Source organism: Montipora foliosa, chromosome 4 (genome assembly GCF_036669935.1).
Source record: "Montipora foliosa isolate CH-2021 chromosome 4, ASM3666993v2, whole genome shotgun sequence".
Classification (NCBI taxonomy): Eukaryota; Metazoa; Cnidaria; class Anthozoa; order Scleractinia; family Acroporidae; genus Montipora; species Montipora foliosa.
Window position 1 is genome coordinate 32,967,591 of NC_090872.1, and position 21,506 is coordinate 32,989,096.

General features: G+C 39.6%; 1 protein-coding gene and 1 pseudogene across 4 annotated transcripts in view; one reads left to right on the forward strand and one right to left on the reverse strand.

The window, feature by feature from the left end:
• Positions 1-1,611: 1,611 nt before the first annotated feature.
• The window catches only part of LOC138000655 (QRFP-like peptide receptor), a 21,588-nt gene continuing 1,693 nt past the window's right edge, over positions 1,612-21,506 (reverse strand). The window contains exons 2-5 of one of the 4 annotated variants that reach the window (XM_068847214.1): positions 20,912-20,996; positions 20,623-20,745; positions 19,693-19,747; positions 1,612-6,076 (exon numbers count right to left, since the gene is read on the reverse strand). In XM_068847214.1, coding sequence (XP_068703315.1) covers positions 5,069-6,058 — 990 coding nt within the window. In that variant the 5' untranslated portion in view covers positions 6,059-6,076; positions 19,693-19,747; positions 20,623-20,745; positions 20,912-20,996 and the 3' untranslated portion in view covers positions 1,612-5,068. Of the gene's footprint in view, positions 6,077-19,692; positions 19,818-20,622; positions 20,746-20,911; positions 20,997-21,506 lie in introns of those variants that run through there. The other 3 variants (XM_068847215.1, XM_068847216.1, XM_068847217.1) reach the window with 3 other exon arrangements.
• On the forward strand, positions 14,938-15,671 carry LOC138001228 (uncharacterized; annotated as a pseudogene).

Here is a 21,506-nt window from a genome sequence, read left to right on the forward strand (position 1 = left end):
CTTAGTTCTCAGAGAAGCATATTTATCAAGTAACGACGACAGTGTGGAGTTGTAGTAGGAGACCATCATGTCCAAATCCGTGAAAACGGTGGTACTTCATGTCAAAAGACGCCATATAACAATTTTGGGTAACTAGTTTGGTTATGGTAGAAAGCGAATTCATTTTACAATGATAATGACTCACTGAATCATTAAACCTCTTGAGATTTAGTATAAGTCGCTGGGTCCCATCCTTCTTAGGACGAAGGAATTTGACAAAATTTGCCCAGATATAGGTGACACCTTTGTGACGACACATTTCTCAAGTAACTTATGCACTTCTTGACGAACTATGGGATATTCATGTTCCGAGAAGATTTGACTAGGCAATTTTTGTTGAACAGGGGTGGCAGTACACTCAATAGCTGCTCCCAAAACATCAGATAACATGATTTTGTCACTGGTGAGAGTCCTCCAAGCTGCAAAGTGAGCAGCCACATGCCCAGCCTTACATGTATGGCATAACATTTGTAAGTTGCTACTTGCTTGTGAAGAAACATAATTTTATGGTCTTCTCTTTTATTCGGATGTCTACATTTGGGTCGACGAGACATCTACGAAGCCTACGTTTAAGCTTCTTAACAAGCTGTGTTGTTAGGTCGCCGACGAATGGGACGGTAAGTCAGATAGTTGGATAGTGGTTGTTGTGGGAGGTGTGGTTGGTAATATGATCTGAAGCCCTGTTTTGTGCATTCGTAGTAAAGCGATCAATTAATAAGTTCGCAACACGTTTAGGAAAGCGTTCCACGATAAGGAAAGAAACTTTATTTAAGTGTCTAATCTTCTAGCGCCGTAGAGCACCAATCGGGGACACTGTAAATTGAAATTAACAAGTTAACGCAAATCAAATCAAATTTGGTGTTTGAGGAGAGGGGAAAGCGGATTACCCGGAGAAAACCTCTCGGTGCAGAGTAGAGAACCAACACACTCAACCCACATATGACGCCAAGTCTGGGAATCGAACCCGGGCCACATTGGTGGGAGGCAAGTGCTCTCAGTACTGCGCCATCCCTGCACCCCAAAACCTCCTTATTAGCTTGAGCTCGGTTTTAATTTTTTTAGGAGTGCAAATTCGGTGTACGCGGTCACTCAGTGCTTTGACCCAAGAACTGAATCTTGTGTCGCCAAGGTACAAAACTCTCAAAGTTAGTGTACTGTCCAGTGAAAATTCGGTTTTGTGTAGTGACCCAAAGAGGATTGGTAACATTTTGAAAAATCATTTTGCAAACATTGGAGATAAATTGGCATCCGAAATCCCTAATGCTGTGAGCACTATTCTGATACCTTGGACCTTGAGATCAATATTGACTTATCCTGATAAAAAAGTCGTCCGACGTGGAGTTCCTCAAGACTCTGTCCTTGGCCCCTCTTATTCCTTCTCTATATCAATAACAAATTCTCCTTTTACCTGTTTGCCGATGATACAACCCTAATGTATGCTGATGAAAACCTACGTGTTCTTGAAATAACTATTAACTTGGAACTTGCAAAGGTCCATGAATACCTTAAAGCCAATAAGTTGACTCTCAATATTAAAATGTCAAACTTTGTTACTTTCCGGCTCCGCCAGAAGATAATGGCTTTTGTTACTCAGTTAAAATTTTATCTCTGCAACCAATACCTTTACAATGTTAAATACCTTGTAATGGAAATATCATACCTTGTCGTGACTTGACATGGAAATAACATATTGACCACATTTGTCATAAAGTTAACAAATTAATTGGAGTTATTGCAAAACTGAGACATTATGGACCAAGACGTTTACTGCTCAATGTCTATCACACTCTAATTACTTCCTATCTAAATTACGACATTTGCGCCTGGGACAACTGTGCAAAAGTTCATCAAAAGCATACTCTTTCTTTTCTCTTCGTTTCCTTGCCCATGGACTACAAGTACTTGAATGTCTGGAATTTTGTCCTGCCAGGTGATGTGTAGGATCTTGTGAAGGCACTTGAAGGCAGTTAGCAGGTGGAAGCGATTCAATTTCTGGCATGGTGCTCATGGACTGCCCATGTCTCACTAGCATACAGTAGAGTGGGTACCACATTAGCCTTCTACATCTTCAATTTTGTAGACATCTTGATGCCACTCATCTCCCACTGAATCACGAAGGTGTCTAAATGTGTTAACGGCTTTGCAAATGCGAGTGTTGATCTCTACACATCGAGGTTAAAAAGGCTTATTACCATTAAAACAAAAGAGCATTTTTTTGGCCTCCATTATGAAAGAGGTCTATGAACCTTAATCACACGGTGGCCATGTTGAGTCCCGCGGGATTGAAAGCTTTTGTTTTGCCCACCGAAACTCGATCCCAGACATTTCAACTCGAGGCTTGGCGTACGAAATCTATTGTCTATGGCCAATATGGCTTCCGTGTGAATTAGGCTCATGGTGGATATGTTAACCGAGCAGTTGGCACCTAAAATGTTTAAACTAAGAAATTCTGATTTAAACCCAGTTGCTTGCACCTCTTTGTTTAGAAACCAATTTGCTTTCACAGGGGCGTCTATTTCAAACACAATGCCAGGTCACTAAAAAGTATAACTTGCCTTCCGTGATTGTTCTAAAGACAAAAATCAAAACATTTAAGTTTGCTCTGACAACAACTATTTAAGTCATTTAGTGCGTACTGCAATTCAATTTTATATTAAACTTACATTCGACTGTCACACTGCTTTTAAGAAGAAAAGATTTCTTGTGTAAGTATGATGAAATTACCGTGTATAAATAAAGTTTATTAACCTGTCTTATTATGATCCTATCCTATCCTATCCTAACCTGGGTTTCAGCCGCCTTCTCCACTCGCTAAGTCACTAGGGGGAGATAGGCTTCTGAATGCAGCAGGCGTTAATGCTGTCCGTTGACGTGACGAATCAAATGTCATAATTTATTTATTTATTTACTTATTTTTTTCAAAACACGCGTGGTCGTGGCCTCGCAAATATTGAAAATTCCAAAAGATAAAGTGTCAGACTTGCATGAAATTGATTTCGGAGACCACGGATCGCTATACGATATAGGGAAATACCAATAAAATACCGAGGACTTACAAGAATTCAAGTAAGCAGACGACATAGATTCCGCCATCTTAAACGCACGAACTCTGGCAATTAAATTCAATGGCTCGCCAGTCACATGAATAAGTTAGCACGGTAACCAATCAGAGCCACTACACGGTTGTTTGATAGTGACGTCATGGGGCAGCGTTGACACCTGCTGCTTTCTGTCGCCTATCTCCACGAGTAACTTAGCGAGCAGAGGAGATTGCTAAAATTCGGGATAGTCTTTCCTTTGTGTCTAATAGGTTTATAAACCAATATCCTGGTAATGAACAATTATTGTGCTTGTAGGAATTTGCAGGAATCCACGCGCTTGTAGGAATTTTCACGCATCCACATGGGGCTGCAAGAATCCTATAATAATAAGACAATTAAATATTGTAGCTTTTTCTTTTTTGTAATTACTTAGACGTTTTTACATGTAAATTAACGCAGACGTGTCCACAAGTGCAGTTAATTAGGTCCACGGCTATTTTGATAAACGTCACAAAGTATCCCCTTGCTCTTCTCCCTAACTTCAACATCACTCTAGTCCGGGAATACTGTACCCTGCGAGCAGAGTCTCTTTCGATCTTCCTAGATAAGTCGGAAAGAGGAAAGTAGCCTCTGCTCGCCGCCTGCAAATTTTGTGTTGAGCATGCGTAAAAAATTTTAATGTATTCGGTGTCAGTCACGTGTGACCAGTAGCCACAAAACCACAAAACGAAAACAAACAGTCGGGATATTTTCCAACAACTCTCGCAAACACACGACAATCAAGGAATCATTTCATTGGAAACTCAAGATAGGCCATACTCTTAAAATGCCATTTTATTTTTTTTTCCTGAAACATTCATGGGTTTCTGTCAGACTAGTTTCTGTAACCGGCACATAGGAAAAACTCATGGGAATTCTAACAGTTAAAATTGCCACGCTGTTGTAAATGTCAAAACATTGATGATGCGTGGCGATTGATCATGCGCAAAAATTAAAAAAAAAAACAGGTTTGACAAGTCGAAACTTGACTGACTCATCCAATTCTTTGGATGAGCGGCAAGTCAAAGAATGTGGAGGCGGCGAGCAGAGACTACTTTCCCCTTCCCGACTTATGTAAGAAGATGGAAAGAGACTCTGCTCGTAGGGTAGGAATACGGACAATTAACGTGATAAAGTCTTCCCTAGCTTAAACCCAAGTCCTATAGTGAATATAAATAGTTGCATTTAGCCTCACTAGAAAATAACCTTACACTTATCTTATTGCTAAAACGGGTAGAAAATACTTAGACTGAAGGCGGGTGGCCCTTAATAACAGAAAGACAATGGTTGCCAAGGAAGCTTTTGGTCAAAGAGCCCTACAAAAAGGTTGCATGGATGGTTCTATGAAGTAACTTTTTCAATGGAAATATGATATCACTTCAATCAGAATGCTCGTGCGAAACTAGTCCCAGTCCTCTGCCGTGCTTTTCATTGAAAAACATGTAAAAACTGTCCGGAAATGAAAGGAAGAAGCCTTTTTGTTTTCACCGAATAAGAACCGTCCCATCATTTTTCGTAGACTGCAGCATGGAATTTCTATTTGGACAACAAATGGAACCAATGTTTTCAAAAGTGTATCAAACAAGGGCCTTATGGCGTCATAATGCTTTTGGGAAATTACTTTATTTTCAAACCCATGCTACAGATGTACAGTTGCGTCAATTTTTTTGGAAAAATATAGTTAACTTGCTGGGTTTTTAGGCATTTTCTCTTTTATTCACGTGATTACCAAATATGGTTGTGAGTTGAACCAGACAAAGAAATGTTAAATACAACACGCTTGACAGAAAATGGTAACTGCAGAATCAAATGGTTTCGAGGAATGATTATTTGAAGAGGTCCATAGCAACATTTTGGTAGTTAAGAGCCACCCCCCTTAAAGGGACACTTGCACCTTATCTCCTGCATTTCTGGAAAAAATGTTCCTGGACAGTTCCAATTACGTTTGTTCAGTCCAAAGGAATACTGGGATCCTGGCTTAATTTTGTGGTTTTCGTTGCTCTTTTCTTTATTCGTGGACGGGTCGTTATGCCTAACATCTGCAAAAACGCCCTTTTCATTTTGGAGCTTAAGCAAATATACAACCACGGATTGATAGCGCTGTTTGCGTTGCCCAACCAGATGACGAGATACAGAACAATGTTTGGTACAGGCACTGGAACACTGAATACGGTTACTGCATTGAAAATATTCAGCAACTGCGCGGGGAGCCAGCAAAGACAGAACACAACAACGATTATGACAAGCATGCGAACTACATTTTTCTTGTTAATTATGTCTCGTTTTTGTTGAACTGCAGTTAGTATTTCAGTAGGAGGTCTTCTAAACCATATTTTATAAGAAGTTATGCCATAAAGGATTGATATTGCAACCAGAGGAAGAAAATAAGTAATCAGGAAAAGATAAAGGAAAACGCCCCGAAAAGTGACACTTGCATCTCCCAAATGCGTCACCACGCACTCAGATTTTTCAGCATCAAAATAATAGATGACTGGCATGATGAACATCAAGCCCATTGAGAGAATCCATATTAAGGGAGAGATGTATTTGGATTTTCTAAACCAGGCAATACGACTTTCCAAGGGGAAGTTCACCAGGTAGAACCGATCAATGGCCATGACCGTCAGGCTTAAAATTGAGGCCACTATTGTTACTTTGGCAATATATTGAATTGTCCTGCATGTGATATCACCAAATGTGCCATGTATCGCCCAGTTGAACTCATTATTCATTTCATTGACGTTGACAGGCATCATTAACACCGTGACCAGTAGATCAGCAACCGCCATATTCACAAACATGAAGCTCGTCAGTGATTGCGTCCAGGGTTCCTTCCAGACGATGTAGATGAGAAAAGAGTTTCCCAGGAGAGACATAAGCATCGTCATAGCGTATAATACTGTTACTATGGCAACTCCAGTGTTACTTGATTCGGACATGATCAGTTTGATTTATACCTGTAAAATGTTATAAAATTGATCAGTTTTTGCTAGTTATCTCTTTAATAGCATAGTGTCTTGAATCCTATTCCAGTTCTGATGTTTCCTAAAGGGGCCAAGAATGTTTTCCCAGAGTTTAGGAAATCAGGTGAGGTAGTTTTTCTTTCCGATACCTCGTCGGGCACTGCCTGATTTCTTTAGGGAAATGGTGATTCCTTAGTATTGCACTGCGCATCCTGTACTGCGTAAATGGTGAGTAAATATTTATAAATTGGTCCAATTTGCAACATTGTAAATATGGCGTAAGTCGATCATACACACTAAAACAGTTCTCAAAACATGTGATAGAAGTTGTGAATGACCCATAACTCTTTGCGAATAAGCGCACTTTCCGAGGACATGGCCAATTTTGTTGTTTCGATCTACGATAATCGAGATAGACAGGTGCGTTGGTGTTTTACTCCTAAACGAGCACAGTGACATGTATTTTTGATTGCATTATATTGGTGTAAAAATTATCCCTTTTAAATAATATATATATATATATATATATATATATATATATAAATCTTGAGTATAGTCTATCCTTGCGGTAGAGTGCTTGATGCTATTAGCAGAGCGTAGTATAACTGAAGGTTTAACTAATCAATAAGTCAAAGTCTGTCTGGTGATCGCTTAAGCGTGATTTTCAGAGTCACAGAAAAAGTGATGTCTTATTGATTAGTTCAACCTTGAGATATATAGCTCTTTGGCATTACAAAGCTTATAAGCTTTCGCTTTCATGTTCAAATTGAACACCCTACCAGGATGAGTAATTGCCGCTAGCATGCTCACTAGCTCGCCAGTTTCAGCACTCTGGCATGGCTTAGATGTATCACATGTGTGGGATATTTGGGGTGGATTTTTAAGATTAACCACTGTCCTAGACGTCAGCACTACATTGATGAGGCCTTGAAGGCCGAAACAGCACTGTCTGCAGTTAGTTATATACAAATATATATATTTTTTTAATGGAAATCCAACGATGTAGTCGCAAGCTAGTAGGATCCGATGGATACACAACGCTTTGCTATTCAAATGTTAAGTGGTGAGTGTACAAATAGCGACAGCAAACTATTAACTGATCCATTTTGAATGAAAAACATGTTATACCGTGAGTGGGAATCGAACCCGCGTCCCCCTGGTTACTAGTCGGGTGTGCTAACCACTGCACCATTACAACAACCCTGCTGGCAAGAGGGTCATCAGTGAAGTTACTGGCTAGCCACGGGGTTCCCCGGTGTTTAAAATTCAGGAACAGGACGTACATCGGATCATCCGAGCTAACTAGTAACTTCACTAATGGTCCTGTTGCCAGCAGGGTTGTCGTGATGATGCAGTGGTTAGTACACCCGACTAGTAACCAGGGGGACGCGGGTTCTATTCAATGCGTTTTATTGCACACTAATAAATATATAAGTATAACTTCACACTACTTTAAATGAATCCAAAACATTTTTCACTCTAAAAGCTTTGTGCCGCGCAGTACTATTCGTTACGCTCAATTAATTTTAAAGATACGGCAGTTAAAGAATTATCACAAATCGCTTTTCCACGCGGCAAAGGTATTTTATTTAACGGGTGGTTTTTTTTCTTTTTTCTTTTTTTTTCTTTGACAGGGGTTTATTAAATAACAGTTATCTGCTCTCTTTTTGGACATAAAGAAATGGTTGATTTGTTTGTTTCTTTTGCTCTAAAATAACAGTGAATGTACTTTTTTACTCCATTTGCCCAACTGTTTTTCGATGTGCCTCGACAGTGACACGAAAATGTTGCCCTTGTGTTATAAACACGTAATCGCAATGAGTTTTCGTCAATTTAAGGATAAATCACTAGCTTGTGCTTTTAGAAGTTTGTTTGAAGCAGGTACAGGTAAGTTAATTCTGAGTTTCTTATAGTTGCTGTATTTTGCCGATTCTTGTTCCAAGCCAAGCAAGCGTGTTTCAATGAAATACATCAAAATGTAAATGCTCTCGTTCTCAGAGATAAAGTGGAATAAAGTACATTAATAAAACTCCTTTTGGACCTTGAACTGACAAAGTCTCCGAACGACCTGTCAAATCACGAGCTAATACGTCTTTGATTTCTAATTTTAGCGTGATTCGTATTGCTGGCTTTTCCAGCTTTTGACAGTTGATTCTGAAATGACATTTTTCCTATTTCGTCATCTTGCTGATAACTTGCTTGTTTTCTTTTAAAACTCATGCGATTGAAGAAAAATTCATTGCCTAACTGATGAATTGCACAGTAAATTTCACTTAAGTTGATTCCCTGGTTTTGCATTGCGCTACCCTGCTGCGCATAATTTCTTGCGTCGTTTTCGCGCAAAAGAACCGACAGCCGACAAAAGAACACATGCCCGCTCGACGGAAACTGCCTGCAATCATCAGTGATCTACCAAGCCACCGTTACACGCAAAGACAGAAACACGACAGAAACGTACATCGGACTCACAGAGAGCGACTTCAAAACAAGATACGGAAACCACACCGCATCATTCCGCCACGCTAAAGACAGAAACTTTACTGAACTCAGCAAGCATATCTGGACCCTCAAAGACAAAAAACATCAAACACTTTATTTCCTGGCGCATTCTCTCGTCGCACTCGCCGTACAACAGCTCAAGCAAAAGATGTAACCTCTGCCTCAAAGAACAAATTATAATCATCCCCAGACCCGAACTATTAACACTAAACAAACGTAGTGAACTCGTGTCTTGTTGCCGCCACAGAAACGAAGCCCTCCTACACGACAACTAAACTGTCAATTTCGGGCTGCATAAATTAGACAAATTATATTGTATATAAGCGACGGTAAAGTTTATTCTCATTAAATCTCCCGATGAGTGGGCGACCACGAAACAGGCTTGTAGGGATGAAATTGTGGTTTTACTTGTTTTTTTCTTCAATATATACTTCGCTCTACTTCTATGTATTGAGCACTGTTTTGCGAAAATCAAGTTTCACACTTAAGCTTAACCTCCAACCTAGACATCAGCACTGCAGTGATGAAGCCCAGAAGGCCGAAACAGTACTGTCTGCAGTTAGATATAGCTCTTTGGAATTACAAAGCTTTTGCTTTAAGGTCGAAATTGAGCACTCTGCTAGGATCAATCTCGACCCCAGAGCTCTTCTCTTGACTGAGCGAGAAAAGAGCTCTGGGGAACCATGAAACAAAGTGTCTTCTCATTGGTTTTCGTGAAAAACAATCAAAAGCGTCTCTAATTGGTGCATTCATGCTAGCGCGAGGAGTGAGCAGGCGCCGTAAGGTTCCAATAGCTGGTTTTTGGCTATAAGAACCCTACGGCGCATTTTCTCCTGCATAGAGTTTCCCAGAGCCTTGGGTCGATCCAAGGCTCTGGTGACGAGAATATGTACTAGGATGAGTCATTGCTGCTAGCAATTACGCATGCTTACTTGTAAGTAGCACCATACGTGGCACTTTTTCACGCCTATTTTTTATAACGTCAAGATATTTTAGAAAGTTACGTTGTATTTTTACACTGCTAACGTACCATTTGTAATATATAGATTTAGCCAAGCCTAAAAGCAGAGCTCCCTGGTTATTTATTCTCACTGCCTGTCGGGTTAGTGAAAATAAAAAGTTTTGAATTGTCCACGTTTTGATGTTGCTGGTTTCTGTTTTAATAATTAAGTCATTTTCTTTGCCTTCTTCTATAGAAAAATTCATTGCCTAACTAGTGACTTCCATGGTACGTTTTACGCTAAAAACCAATATCGCATGAATCACGAAGCCATGAGGCTGATATCGGTTTTTCGAGTGAAGTTTACTTTGGAATTCACCAGTTTGGTAATGAATTTTTCTTGAACCGCATGAGTTTTAAAAGAAAACAAGGACACCCTCAGCGAGCGAATGGAAAGGAAAAAAGCCATCTCAGAGTCAACCGTCAATACCCAGCGAATAGTAGGAATCACGCTACAAATAGAAACCATAAAAAATCCTTGGTCAGTTCAAGGTCAAAAAAGGGTTTTACTGATGTACTTTATTCCACTTCATCTCTGAAAACGAGATCATTCACATTTTGATGTATTTCATTAAAACACGCCAGCTTGACTTGGAACAAGAATCGGCAAAATACGGCAGACCAACATTTACACATTGTTTAGGTGCTTGAAAACACAAGCGTTGACTGTGTAAGAACTATAGTTGATGTAGTATGGCCGTGTAGCCGCGTCGAGCGACAGAAAGCGTGCGAAAAATGAAGCTTCGTTTATGTTTAGGGGTGTACGATTGGCTTAATGAGCTGGCATTGTTCTCCGAATGGCGTCCAATGTTAAGCCCCGTTGGACTGGGTTAGTTCCTGGATGGATGACCATCTAGTGATAACCATTGCCGTACGCTCCAAAGTTCACTCAGCTTTCTATCCATTCGTGGTGGGTAAAATGAGTACCAGTACTACTGGGGACAAGTTGTGTATACAACGGGATAGGGGTTGCGCCCACCCCTGCCATGAGTTGCGTTAGATGCCGCAAGTCATGGTAGAAGCATTGAAAAAGTAGTCTTCGGGTTGCTTCGACTGCGGTCGCCCACTTGTCTTGAGTTAACCTGGTTTGAGTCCCTCCGTAGTAATGTTAATTGCTGTCGCTCCAAAGACCGCTCTCGCTTCCTCTTCCTTTTCGGGTTTTGTAATTAGCCAGCACTTTTTAGCATTCGGGAAATACCCAAAAGCAGGTCCGCTAGAAGATATTTCGTCCCACCATCGCATCATATTTTCCAGTGTACCACTCCCTGTAGCGTCGTCTGCAAACCAGCATTGTTTAGCAGAGCTAGAGGTTTGCAGTTGAGCAATTAATGGTTGTAAACTGACAGCATAGAGACTCATCACTACCGGGCCTCCTTGTTTGGGTCTCCTTGAGTGGTTCCTCAGCGTCAGACAAGTCCCCGCAGACGCACATCGTTGGGATGTCATTGAGTTCCCAACCATATCTCAACTTAATTGCGGCCCTAAACTCCCTCTTGTTAAGAGTGAAGTTCATTTCTTTTAAAGGTATAACGCTGAGCCAACTAGAGGCCCCTTTTTCCTTTATAAATTCAACAGCTCGCTGGGTGTTTCCAGTGTTCCAGCCATCCTCACACCTTCCATTAGCTTTCCCATGAAACATTTCATGTATCCATTTCTCTTTCACACATTCATATTATTATTATTATTATTATTATTATTATTATTATTATTAATTTTGATTATCATTAAATTGATAAATATTAAATATAAATTAATAAATGATATTCCTAATATATTTTTAATTTTGCGACTGATCGTCTTGGAGTTAATTGAGAAGAGGAGGGGCATGGTATTTTGCCCACATCGCGCAGAATGCTATTTGGCGACATCTACTTGCAGTGCATGATTTTCGGATGTGCGGCATAATTAATTTCTTTGTGAATATTTCGGTCTTTCGGTTTCTCTTCGGTGAATTCTACGGCTGTCAGTCAAACTGTTCAGAAGACATATGCGAATATCAAGGTGTGACAAAGTTAACAATAGAGCCCTAATTAGGCTACTCTTGCTATTGAAAACAACTTTTGACAAGTTCGTGCAAAAAATTTCACAACTTTTGGTAACAAAAGGTAACTAAAATCTAAGCGTTACCTGAAATAGCTTCATGCGTACTAAGCACTTTGAAACCAGGTCTTAATAATGAACTCACTTTGTTAAACTTCTCGATCGTTTCATTATTAAGATTTTTTCAACGAAGAGAGACTCGTAACGTTGAATAAGCTTGACGAGATGGGCAGAGAAGAACATCCGAATGTCAAGGACACTTTTTTCTAACCCAACTGCACACAATGGCGGGGTTTATCCGCTAAACCCTGCCAGTTTTTGCGTGTCAATAAAACCCATTCTCCTGTAATTCTCCTGTTCAGTCCTATGGGAATATGTTTGCATTTTTGTAGGGATAATTATTCAAATTTCGATTTGTTTCGACATAACATAAAAAGTTACAGTTGCGGTCCAATGACCAACAATGTCCAACTCCAATAAAAGCCAATGACCAACAATGTGTCCCCCGATGTTTCAAATTTCCCTTTATTTCTCTTCTCCCCAGCTTTTCTTATCGTGAATATTTATGCGGAAAAGTAATGGCCACATTAAAAGATTAAAAAATTACTCAATAGTAAAATGGCTATTGAAGGGCTTTTTTGCAACCTCAATTTCTCCACATTGTTTCGGTACTAGTCAGTGCGATTGATAAATCGTTATGTTTTGTGCCTCTCGGCAATGACACATTGGTAAGGGCAAGAGGTTTCTGACTTCCATGCTAGACCTTTTTTGTATCAGAGTCGGCAGAAAATTTCGATAAGAGAACCATCGGGTCCCTTGGAGAGGAAACGGAGAACAGACAACAGTCAATTTTATTTCATTCAACTCGGTATTACAGAGGATGAGATTTTCTCCCGGTTAGCCATTATCATGCGCGATCAAGAAACGGTTACCGCGGGCAATGAAAAACAAACCGTACCGGAAGTGTTTCTTACTGTCTGTTTTTCGCCAGTTTTTACTAGAGTATATGCGCAGGTCTGCTGAAAAAACTTGAGGCAAGATGGCGGTCAACTTCAACCTCTATGCAGTTGGGTTGTTTAAAATCTTACTGGAATTTTTGTCTATTGTTTCTTTAAAGCTCCGTACATTTTTCGGGCCCGAAAAGTCAAACGGAAAACTGGCACTTAACCTGGGGTAAAGCGGGGTTGATCGGGGATTCAATGAGCTCTAAAGAGAGCTCCCGATCAACGCGTTGCATTTCTTGCACGGACGTCATATTGCAGTTCTGTGAAGAATGCGCGCGTATTAAAACTTTATCGAATTGTTTGTTGCAACTGACGCAAAGCGTTACTTGAAGTGAGACTTTTAAATGATACAGTTTAGCACCTCAATTACAATGCATGATAGCATCGATTGTTTGCAGAGGCGGAGCTTAGCACATATTAATGTTCGGCCGGGAAATTCAAAACTGTTTCGTTCTATTGTTCTTCTTGTTTCCGAAGAGCAGGAAGGCAAGAAGGTCAGCTGGGGAGTTCGAAAGTTGAATAGAACGACCGCTTGTAACCATCATTTTCCGTTAAAACTTGGCATGAAACTTCCTTGAACAACAAATATTCAAAGCCATATGATAACCGTTATAAAGGGACACTTAAAAGGGAGAAAAGTTCAGCTCCAAATTTTTCCTCTTACAGTATTTTCCCTAAAATAGACCAAATTGAGAGGAGAAAAACGACTAAATTCGCGATTCGTAAGATCTTGAAAATTGTCTCATTTAATCCATCAATATCTCATCTACAAAAGCCGTATGATAACCACCACGAAACACAAGTACGAAGCAGGCAATCTCTAAAAACGTATGCGTCTTCGGCCTTTTTGTGGTCATTTTCTTTATTGTTTAGCTATCGAGCAACCAGATCGAATTTGAATTTTCACGCTGACTGTGGATTTAAGTCCCGGATGTGCAATGCACGTTCGTGGGAAGTCAAGTCAGGGTGTGGGGGGGGGGGGGGGGGGCTTTCAAAGAATGAAAGGTTGATGCCTTAATTAAGCGATCGATATGCGAACGATTAAACTACATGTGTTCCGCGATCTAGGTAAATTTGGTTTTCTCCGGGAAAGTCATCCACGTACTAATCTTAAAAAAGCAAGGTGAAGTTGCTCTTCCTTGGCTGCGTTCTCAAGTTGGTCATAGTTGGTCATATATATTCGGCGAACCTTCCAGCGTTAAACAAGGTGTACCTTTACCTTTACCTAGGTTTCCCTGGGATTGGGATTAGGCCTAAGCACGTATTATAGGGTATTTTGGTCGAATAACAGTTTAAGGGAGCTAGTTGGCGAAAGGACTTCGTACTTCAATAACCGGATGACACTGATAAGAGTTTAAAGGAGCTGTGTCACGCTATATTGGTCTCGCTTAAGATCAATGCTTGAGATGCCTGAAATTACATCATGGATTAGAAATAACGGTAACCTATAGAGTTTAGAGAAGCGACATCGTTCCAAAAATACATCGTTTATTGTTTTGCTCTCTCTGTCGTATTGAGAAGTACAGGCTGAGTAGGCTAATACCAAGACCCCCGATTTCCTTTTTTTTTTTAAAAAAGGGCTCCTTTGTCACCCATATACTCTGTTACTGCACTAAAATCTACTCCCTTATGCCGTTACACATGGCAAGGATGGAAATGTACTGCATTTTGAAAACGTTAAAAGCATCAACGAGAAGGTCTTGAGTGCAGTGTACATATCTTTTTGAGGACTTTCGGTGAAAATGATCTTGTTCGCTTCCTCAACACCATTCGAACTATGCTGCAAGAAGTAGAAATAAGGCAGGGCCGAGAGCGTTGTGAGTTTTATGCAAACCGCATCCTTTGTTCACTGCGACATACGGTGCTGCTCATCAATGTCTATTTACAGCCTCCAAATGAACTTCAGGAGCTACAGACATTACGGAAAAAATCAAAGCTATTTCTACATTGCTGTATGAGCTTCCTGTGATGCATGGCTATGCCTTTAGGCCACCAAACGAGCAGCAATCTGGTCCAGGGAGGCCAAGGTACGTCATAACTTCTGAACAGCTTGTGTGTCTACGCCGCGAATTTAATAGCTGGTCCCAGATTGCCAGCGACCTTGTAGTACCAAGACAGACAACATACAACAGGCGGAGAGAGCTGGCGTTCTCCTTAGACTTGGAGCGGTTTTCAACAGTTCAAGATAACACTTTGGATGCAATGGTGCAAGAGGAGCTTAATGCCCTCCCACGCACGAATGAAACAAATAATAATACACTTTATTTAATGAGGGTGGCACGGAATAGTTGAGGTAACTAATAAACTTGTGGCCCTCTATAAATGTCGTGGCTGGTTTACAGCAACGCGGAGTATTTATCCAGCACTGGCGAGTAAGGGAGAATATTATTCATGTTGGTCCCATCAACAGGGCAAACAGGTGGGCATCAGAAATATTACGTCGGCCATACAGTGTTCCACACCCTAATTATTTGTGACATATGGATACTAATATGAAATAGAGGCATTGGCGATTTTACATCCTTGGCTATGTTGATTGTTTTTCCAGAGCCATAGTGTACCTGAGAGTAAACAATAACAACAGGGCAATACCTTGTTTTCAACTGGCAGCATCTGAATGAGGATAACACTCTCGTCTTAGGGTTGATAATAGGGGGAGAAACATATAGCTGTCGGAGAGTTTATGGTATGGTTTCGTAGAGAAAACCACGGAAGTTTTTTGACTGGGCCAAATGTGCGGAACACTCAAACTGAAAGACTCTGGAGGGATGTTGTAGAGTGTGTGGTGTCCGTATTTCATTTATATTCTTATTTTTGGAGAACTACTTGTTTTTAGATACTGGCGATGACAAAGACATGTATGCTTTGCACTTAAGACTCTTGGATCGGTTTACAATGAAATTCAGTTATCATTCATAATGAACAGAACAGAACTCTTCGTCAGCGTTGGGCCTCTGGGTGTCTGCTCGGCTATAAATCTCCCGATGCTGGTGTGACAGATGTTTTTGACCAAGAAATGCCTTCTGATTCGGACACATATGCTCATGACCCATATGGGCCTCCTCCAGATCCTGACAATAAAGTATCGGGAATCCATATTGCTTACATCATTTAGTTTTGAATTATACTGTGGCAATTGCTCTTCAACAAAATTTTGATCCACTTAGTGATGATAAAAACTACGACATTAGCATTTATTTGCAAGCCAGGGAATTCATAAATCACGTTGTCCAAAATGATAATAATCCCAGTCAGAAGTAGAGCACAGACAATAGTACTTAAGTGCTCCCCCTGTTGGCATCGAGGTGTGTTCACTTGTTGGATGATTTTTCCCTTTTCTGCTTGGATTTAATTTCAGTTGTGGATTTCTCATGCTATCTCTAATCATTTATTTGTTGGATAGTTTGCACTTTGCAATGAGACTGGATCGTTGAAAAAAAAAAAATACAGTAGCATTGCCAATGATTAGGTAATTGCTCATCCAAAGAAAAAAACGGGACAGGAATCCAAAGTTGGATGCAACACTTTTTCATTATTCGATTCAGCTCAATGGGAATGAATGCCTGACAATTAAGTGTTGCTTTAATCATAAGTTATACCGTTTATTATCAACTTTGTTTCATATGACAATAGATCGATTCGGCTAACTTAATATTGTACCCAATTCAAATCCTTTGGGAGGAGAAATCCATATCATTTAAAGGTGAATATCACTTGAATGTGAATGCTACATTATAATACAAATGCAACGCACAAAGAACCTTAAGGGGGTGGCACTTAACCACAGAAAGACAACCGTTGCTAAGGAGGCTTTTGAGTCAAAGATCTAGAGCCCTACGAAAAGGTTGCATGGATGGTTCTATGAAGTAACTTTTTCAATGAAAACTGGTATCACTTCAATCAGAATGCTTATGCGCAACTAGTCCCAGTCCTCTGTCGTGCGTTTTAGTGGAAATCATGTAAAAACTCTCAGGAAAGGAAAGGAAAGAAAGGCGGCTATTTCTTCGTAAACTTTAGAATGGAATTTCTATTTGGACAAAAAATGGAACTGATATTTTGAAAAGCGTATCAAAGGAGGGCCTTAGAGAGCGTCCACAAAACGTGTTGGGGGGGGGAGGCCTGATGGCAAATTAGGTGTCTCCCGAAAAAATAGAGGTAAAAGGAAGGTGTTTGAAAAATATAAACTTTCTATAGGGGAGGACCTTGAATAATGAAGACAAAAACTGCCATTAGTCAATGCAAACGCAATTTAACAAAATATAATATTCGAGAGTGTAAAATGGTGGTGGTGGTTTCAGTAAGAATTCATGTAGCAATGGCTTTTGTTCTATGAGGCTTTAGATTTGGACCTTCATACTACTGTAGATATTTTTTCGTCCAAGAAAATAGTTCGTGTTGATGACATATTTTTAGTTTCTTGGTGTTGATTTTTCGTTTGAGGCCGGACATCTCGTCCGGTGGTTTCCCATTCTATGCCTGGTAATTTGATGCCAATATTTGAAGGGATTGTACTTTTAAAAAAAGAATTTGAGTGAACTCCAGCCTTGCCTGAGAAACTGGTTTTGGAGTTCCAGAAACACTGAGTATTCAATTTTTAAATTTCCTGGCCATGCCCCGAGACACCCTTAGGTAGCTCGCGTCTTCGGCTCTTGCAAGACGCCATGTCACGTTCAATGCTTTCAAAAATATGCATGCTAATTTTCAAAACTGTGGAAAACCTTCGTCTTTCCAGTACTGTAAGCATGAACTTTTGGGACGTCTTTTGGCCTCACGCTTTTGCATCGATTTAATTCTAGTCCCAACGGATAGGCTTGTCAGTGGTAGAAACGAGTGACGCTGCTTTTAAAGATTTGACTCGGGCCTCGGATCTGCCTGTTAGGTTGTGCCATGTATCAGATAGGTGGCTTCCTAAAGGTTTTGCTTGCCTTGGGCACGTGATTTACCAAAAATGGTTGTGAGTCGAACCAGACGAAGAAATGTTGAATAGAACACAATCGAAAAATGATTATTTGAAAGGGTCTATAGCAACAGTTTGGTAGTTAAGAGCCACCCACCCCCTCTTAACCCTAAGAGATTTGAATTGGGTACAACATTGATTTAGCCAAATCGGTCTATGTATTGGAAAACTTCTATTCTTTGTTTATCAGTGAAAGGGTGCAACCAGGTTCCAGTTGTTCAAACGATGGATAGCGCTATCCGCCTGATAAATCACTATCAAGTGGATACGTCTTAACGAAACCACTTACGCTATCCAAAGGGTTAATTAATTAAGTTCGATTATCCTCTTTCTTATTTTGGCTGTTCACGGTTTCCTGAGGTTGCAGGTAAAATGCAACTGCTAAGCTTATGCTTAAACGTTTTATATGTTTATTTTTATGTTTTTGAAGTTCATCAACTGAATTGTGGATGCAGAGATTCAGAAAAAGACTTGAAAGCTAAGGTGTGTTTTTTTTAATACGAGAATAAAGTCAAATCATGCGTTTATTTGTTAAGTGACACAGGTCTTGAGTCGTCATTCGTTTCAGTAGAATATTCAAAATATACTCTCTTAAATTAAATAGGGGAAGGTTTATCAAGGTGGCTGGTTGATCTTCAACGAAAAGTAGCAGACTGCAGTCATCCTCTAGCCCAATTTCCCTCGGATCATGGAAATTAACTGAGCCATTACGAAATTTTGGAACCATGGCGAAAGGATTGCCAACTTGGGAAACATTTCGAACTTCGGAAACATTCCATACCAACGGAACTATTTCGACATTTCGGAAGCATCGCGAAGTTTGGTATTCTTTTACGAATGGTACGCCACAAAGAAGAAGGCAATGTTCTTTTATGAGCTTATCGTTGCGGTTATGTGACCAAACGTTTCCAATTCAATTGTGGGCATCCAAAACGCAGGTATGAAATTTGCAATCTCATTTTCTCTGATTTTTCATTTTACTGTTTAAACAAATATTTCTTTGATTAACTGGATCAGGTTTTCTGTTAGGAACAAAGGGGTATCTACACATAGTAGAGAGAAACGAACCTAGGGGAGGTTCACACGCTACAGCGCATACACATGATTCCATTGCAACTCATACTCAAGGAAGGGAAAACAAAATAAAATCAGCAAAGCATTAAGACAAAAAGATTTAAGGCCGGAATATACGTAAGGCTATTTTTATACGTAGTTATATATATATCAAGTAACAAATAAGAAGTAAAACATCTGTCATTTTATGGTTGATCCACGTCTATTTTTTTGATAAGAATGCTGAAAATAGCATTCCCGAGCTTCAAGATTTCAAAATTTTCTGGCGGAGAATTCCCCCAGAACCCACTACAAGTTGGCGTCTTCAGCGCTTGCTTGTTAGCCCCTCCAATACAAAATAAGCTCTGCCGTCCCTGTACCTTCTAGTAAAGTGGCGACAAGCAATAGCTAGGAAGTAAAAATAATCGGAAAGTTTCCATCCCTTTTTTTTTTCTTTCGGAAGCAGATGTCCATGGTTGAAAAGAACAAGGACCATAACAAATAATTGGAACATTTTACTGACCAATAACCTCACTGATAGCAAGGTTGTCGTGATGGTGCAGTGGTTAGCGCACCCGACTAATAACCAGGGGGATGCGGGTTCGATTCCCTCTCATAATATGTTTCTCATTCAAATGGTTTAGTTCTTGATTTCCACACTCAAATCACTTAACATTTGTAGCAAAGCGTTGTGTATCCTTTGTGACTACAAAGTTGGATTTCCAGCATAGTTTATATATATATATATATATATATATATATATATATATATATATATATATATATATATATATATATATATATATTATAAGTAACTGGACCGTTTCCTTGACCATTTTACTGCGTTTATGACCAAAGATTTGAGCAAGATTTTGAAACTTGTTTCTCATGTTTTTTTTGTGAGACATCCCTTTTCCTTTCGTGCGTTTAGGAAAATGATCATTTCAATTTGCTTAAATATCATAAGCCGGGCATCTATTGTGGGTGCATTACTCTACCAACTGCCTTTTCGCATTATTTGAATTTTTTTTGTCTGCCGATTTCTTCCCGCGCTTACCTTGTTCATCAACTTTGTATAAGCGTTGATCATTCAGAGGAACTTGTTCTCTCCGCTATGGATGTGAGCCAAAACAAAAGGTGGTTATTCTGTTTTTTAATTCAAACACTCTCTGGGTTCATCTAAATCTGAAAACGTATTTGTTTGAATAAAATGAGCTTGAGGCTACACTTAGGTAAAGAAAGGGACGAGCAAAATTAATCGGATCATAATTTGTTTAAACAAACTGAAGTCTTTAATAATGAAACCAATAAAAGAACTTATGCGAAGGGCACAAATTGGCTGCCACTGAAGAATCTGTTGTTTGGTCCATATATTATTTTATGAGTCGACTTCAGCTGCGCGATAAAAGTAAATATTTTGCATTAAATCGTTTTTGCTTTTCCATCGCTGTTCAGTATTACACCTTGTACAGGAACGGTATTAGACTTAATGAAAAGTAAATTCTTACTTTGAACGAGGTATGCTATGGTAACAGTCGATAGGGACCTTTTGCCAACTACGGCAGGTTATATAAATTTCGAATGATGACGAGAAATTCGAGAAGGGCCTTTTGTATGAATGTGTAGTTTTGGAACAGGGACAGAAACGAATAAAATAAAGATGAAATAAGCACAGTTTCACAAAATCGTGGAGATAACGAGTAACTTTAGGGAATGGAAATTCGAGGAATCAATGGGAAAGTCTTATATAACCAGGGATGAAGTACCGGGAACCTATTAAATGAGGAATCTCTTAAGCGTGGAATCAGCGAAAAATAATAACGATAGAATTGTAAACAAGAATAATGGGAAAAAATGATAAATTAAGAGTGGGACAACAATCACAGGACTTGAAGTTTAATAATATCTTTTACGGGCGTCGAATTCATGAATAGATTACGAAGCAATTTCGAATTAAAGGGTTTTTTTTTGCGGACGCAATACGTACCTTTTTTTTTATTTTCGAAGAGATTAAAATTTATTCCCAAGCGCGTTGACGCTTACAATTGCACTTATTTTCCCGTCGTGAAACCTGTTCAGGGGCTTTTATTTGCTACCACGAAGCCTGTTCCTGAAAGTGCAGCAACATTTAATTCTCGAAACGCAAGGCGCATTTAGTCCAATAACTTGCCCAACTTTAATCGCTCAAACAGAATTGCAAAAAAAAGGAGAGCGATTCACAACAAGTGACATAACATGCATCGAAGGGAAACCCGCAAAATATCATGTCAGTTTACCTTAGGTTATCTTGAAGAGAAGAAAAGGCCTTTCAGTTATGATATACTTCACGACTTGTACGTAAGAGATCATTGAATGCTTTACCTAGTCACAAGAAGATGGAAAAGAGAAGATTCCACGAGGGTATTAGCCAAAACGCGGGGCCGGTGCCGAGGTCGGGTCGGGGTGTCTTTTTTTTTTTCCAAATTTTTTGGTTTCAATTTTTGTCGTTATTCTCCCGTAATGTTATATTCGAATGGTTGGCATCTTTCCTTCATTTATGGTGGAAATTAGTCAAAAAAATATGGAACATATGGAAGCTACGAAAGGGACATCTTTGTTTGTTTTTCGAATTAAGAGAATTTCAGACTGAAATTGGAGTTTTTGTGGGGAATATACGCTAACTCCTAGAGACACTGAAGACTCGCTGAGCTCCACATTTTAAAACCACATTTTAATGTTTACTTCTTAAAAACATCCTCCGCGATACAATTAATACGAAATAGAACATAGCCACAGTTCCACGATAGTCGTCAAACAACGTTCTCATTTGCTTGTTTTTGCAAAATTGTTTTCAATGTTGTCGTGTTTTTTATCGTGGTATTGGATTCGATC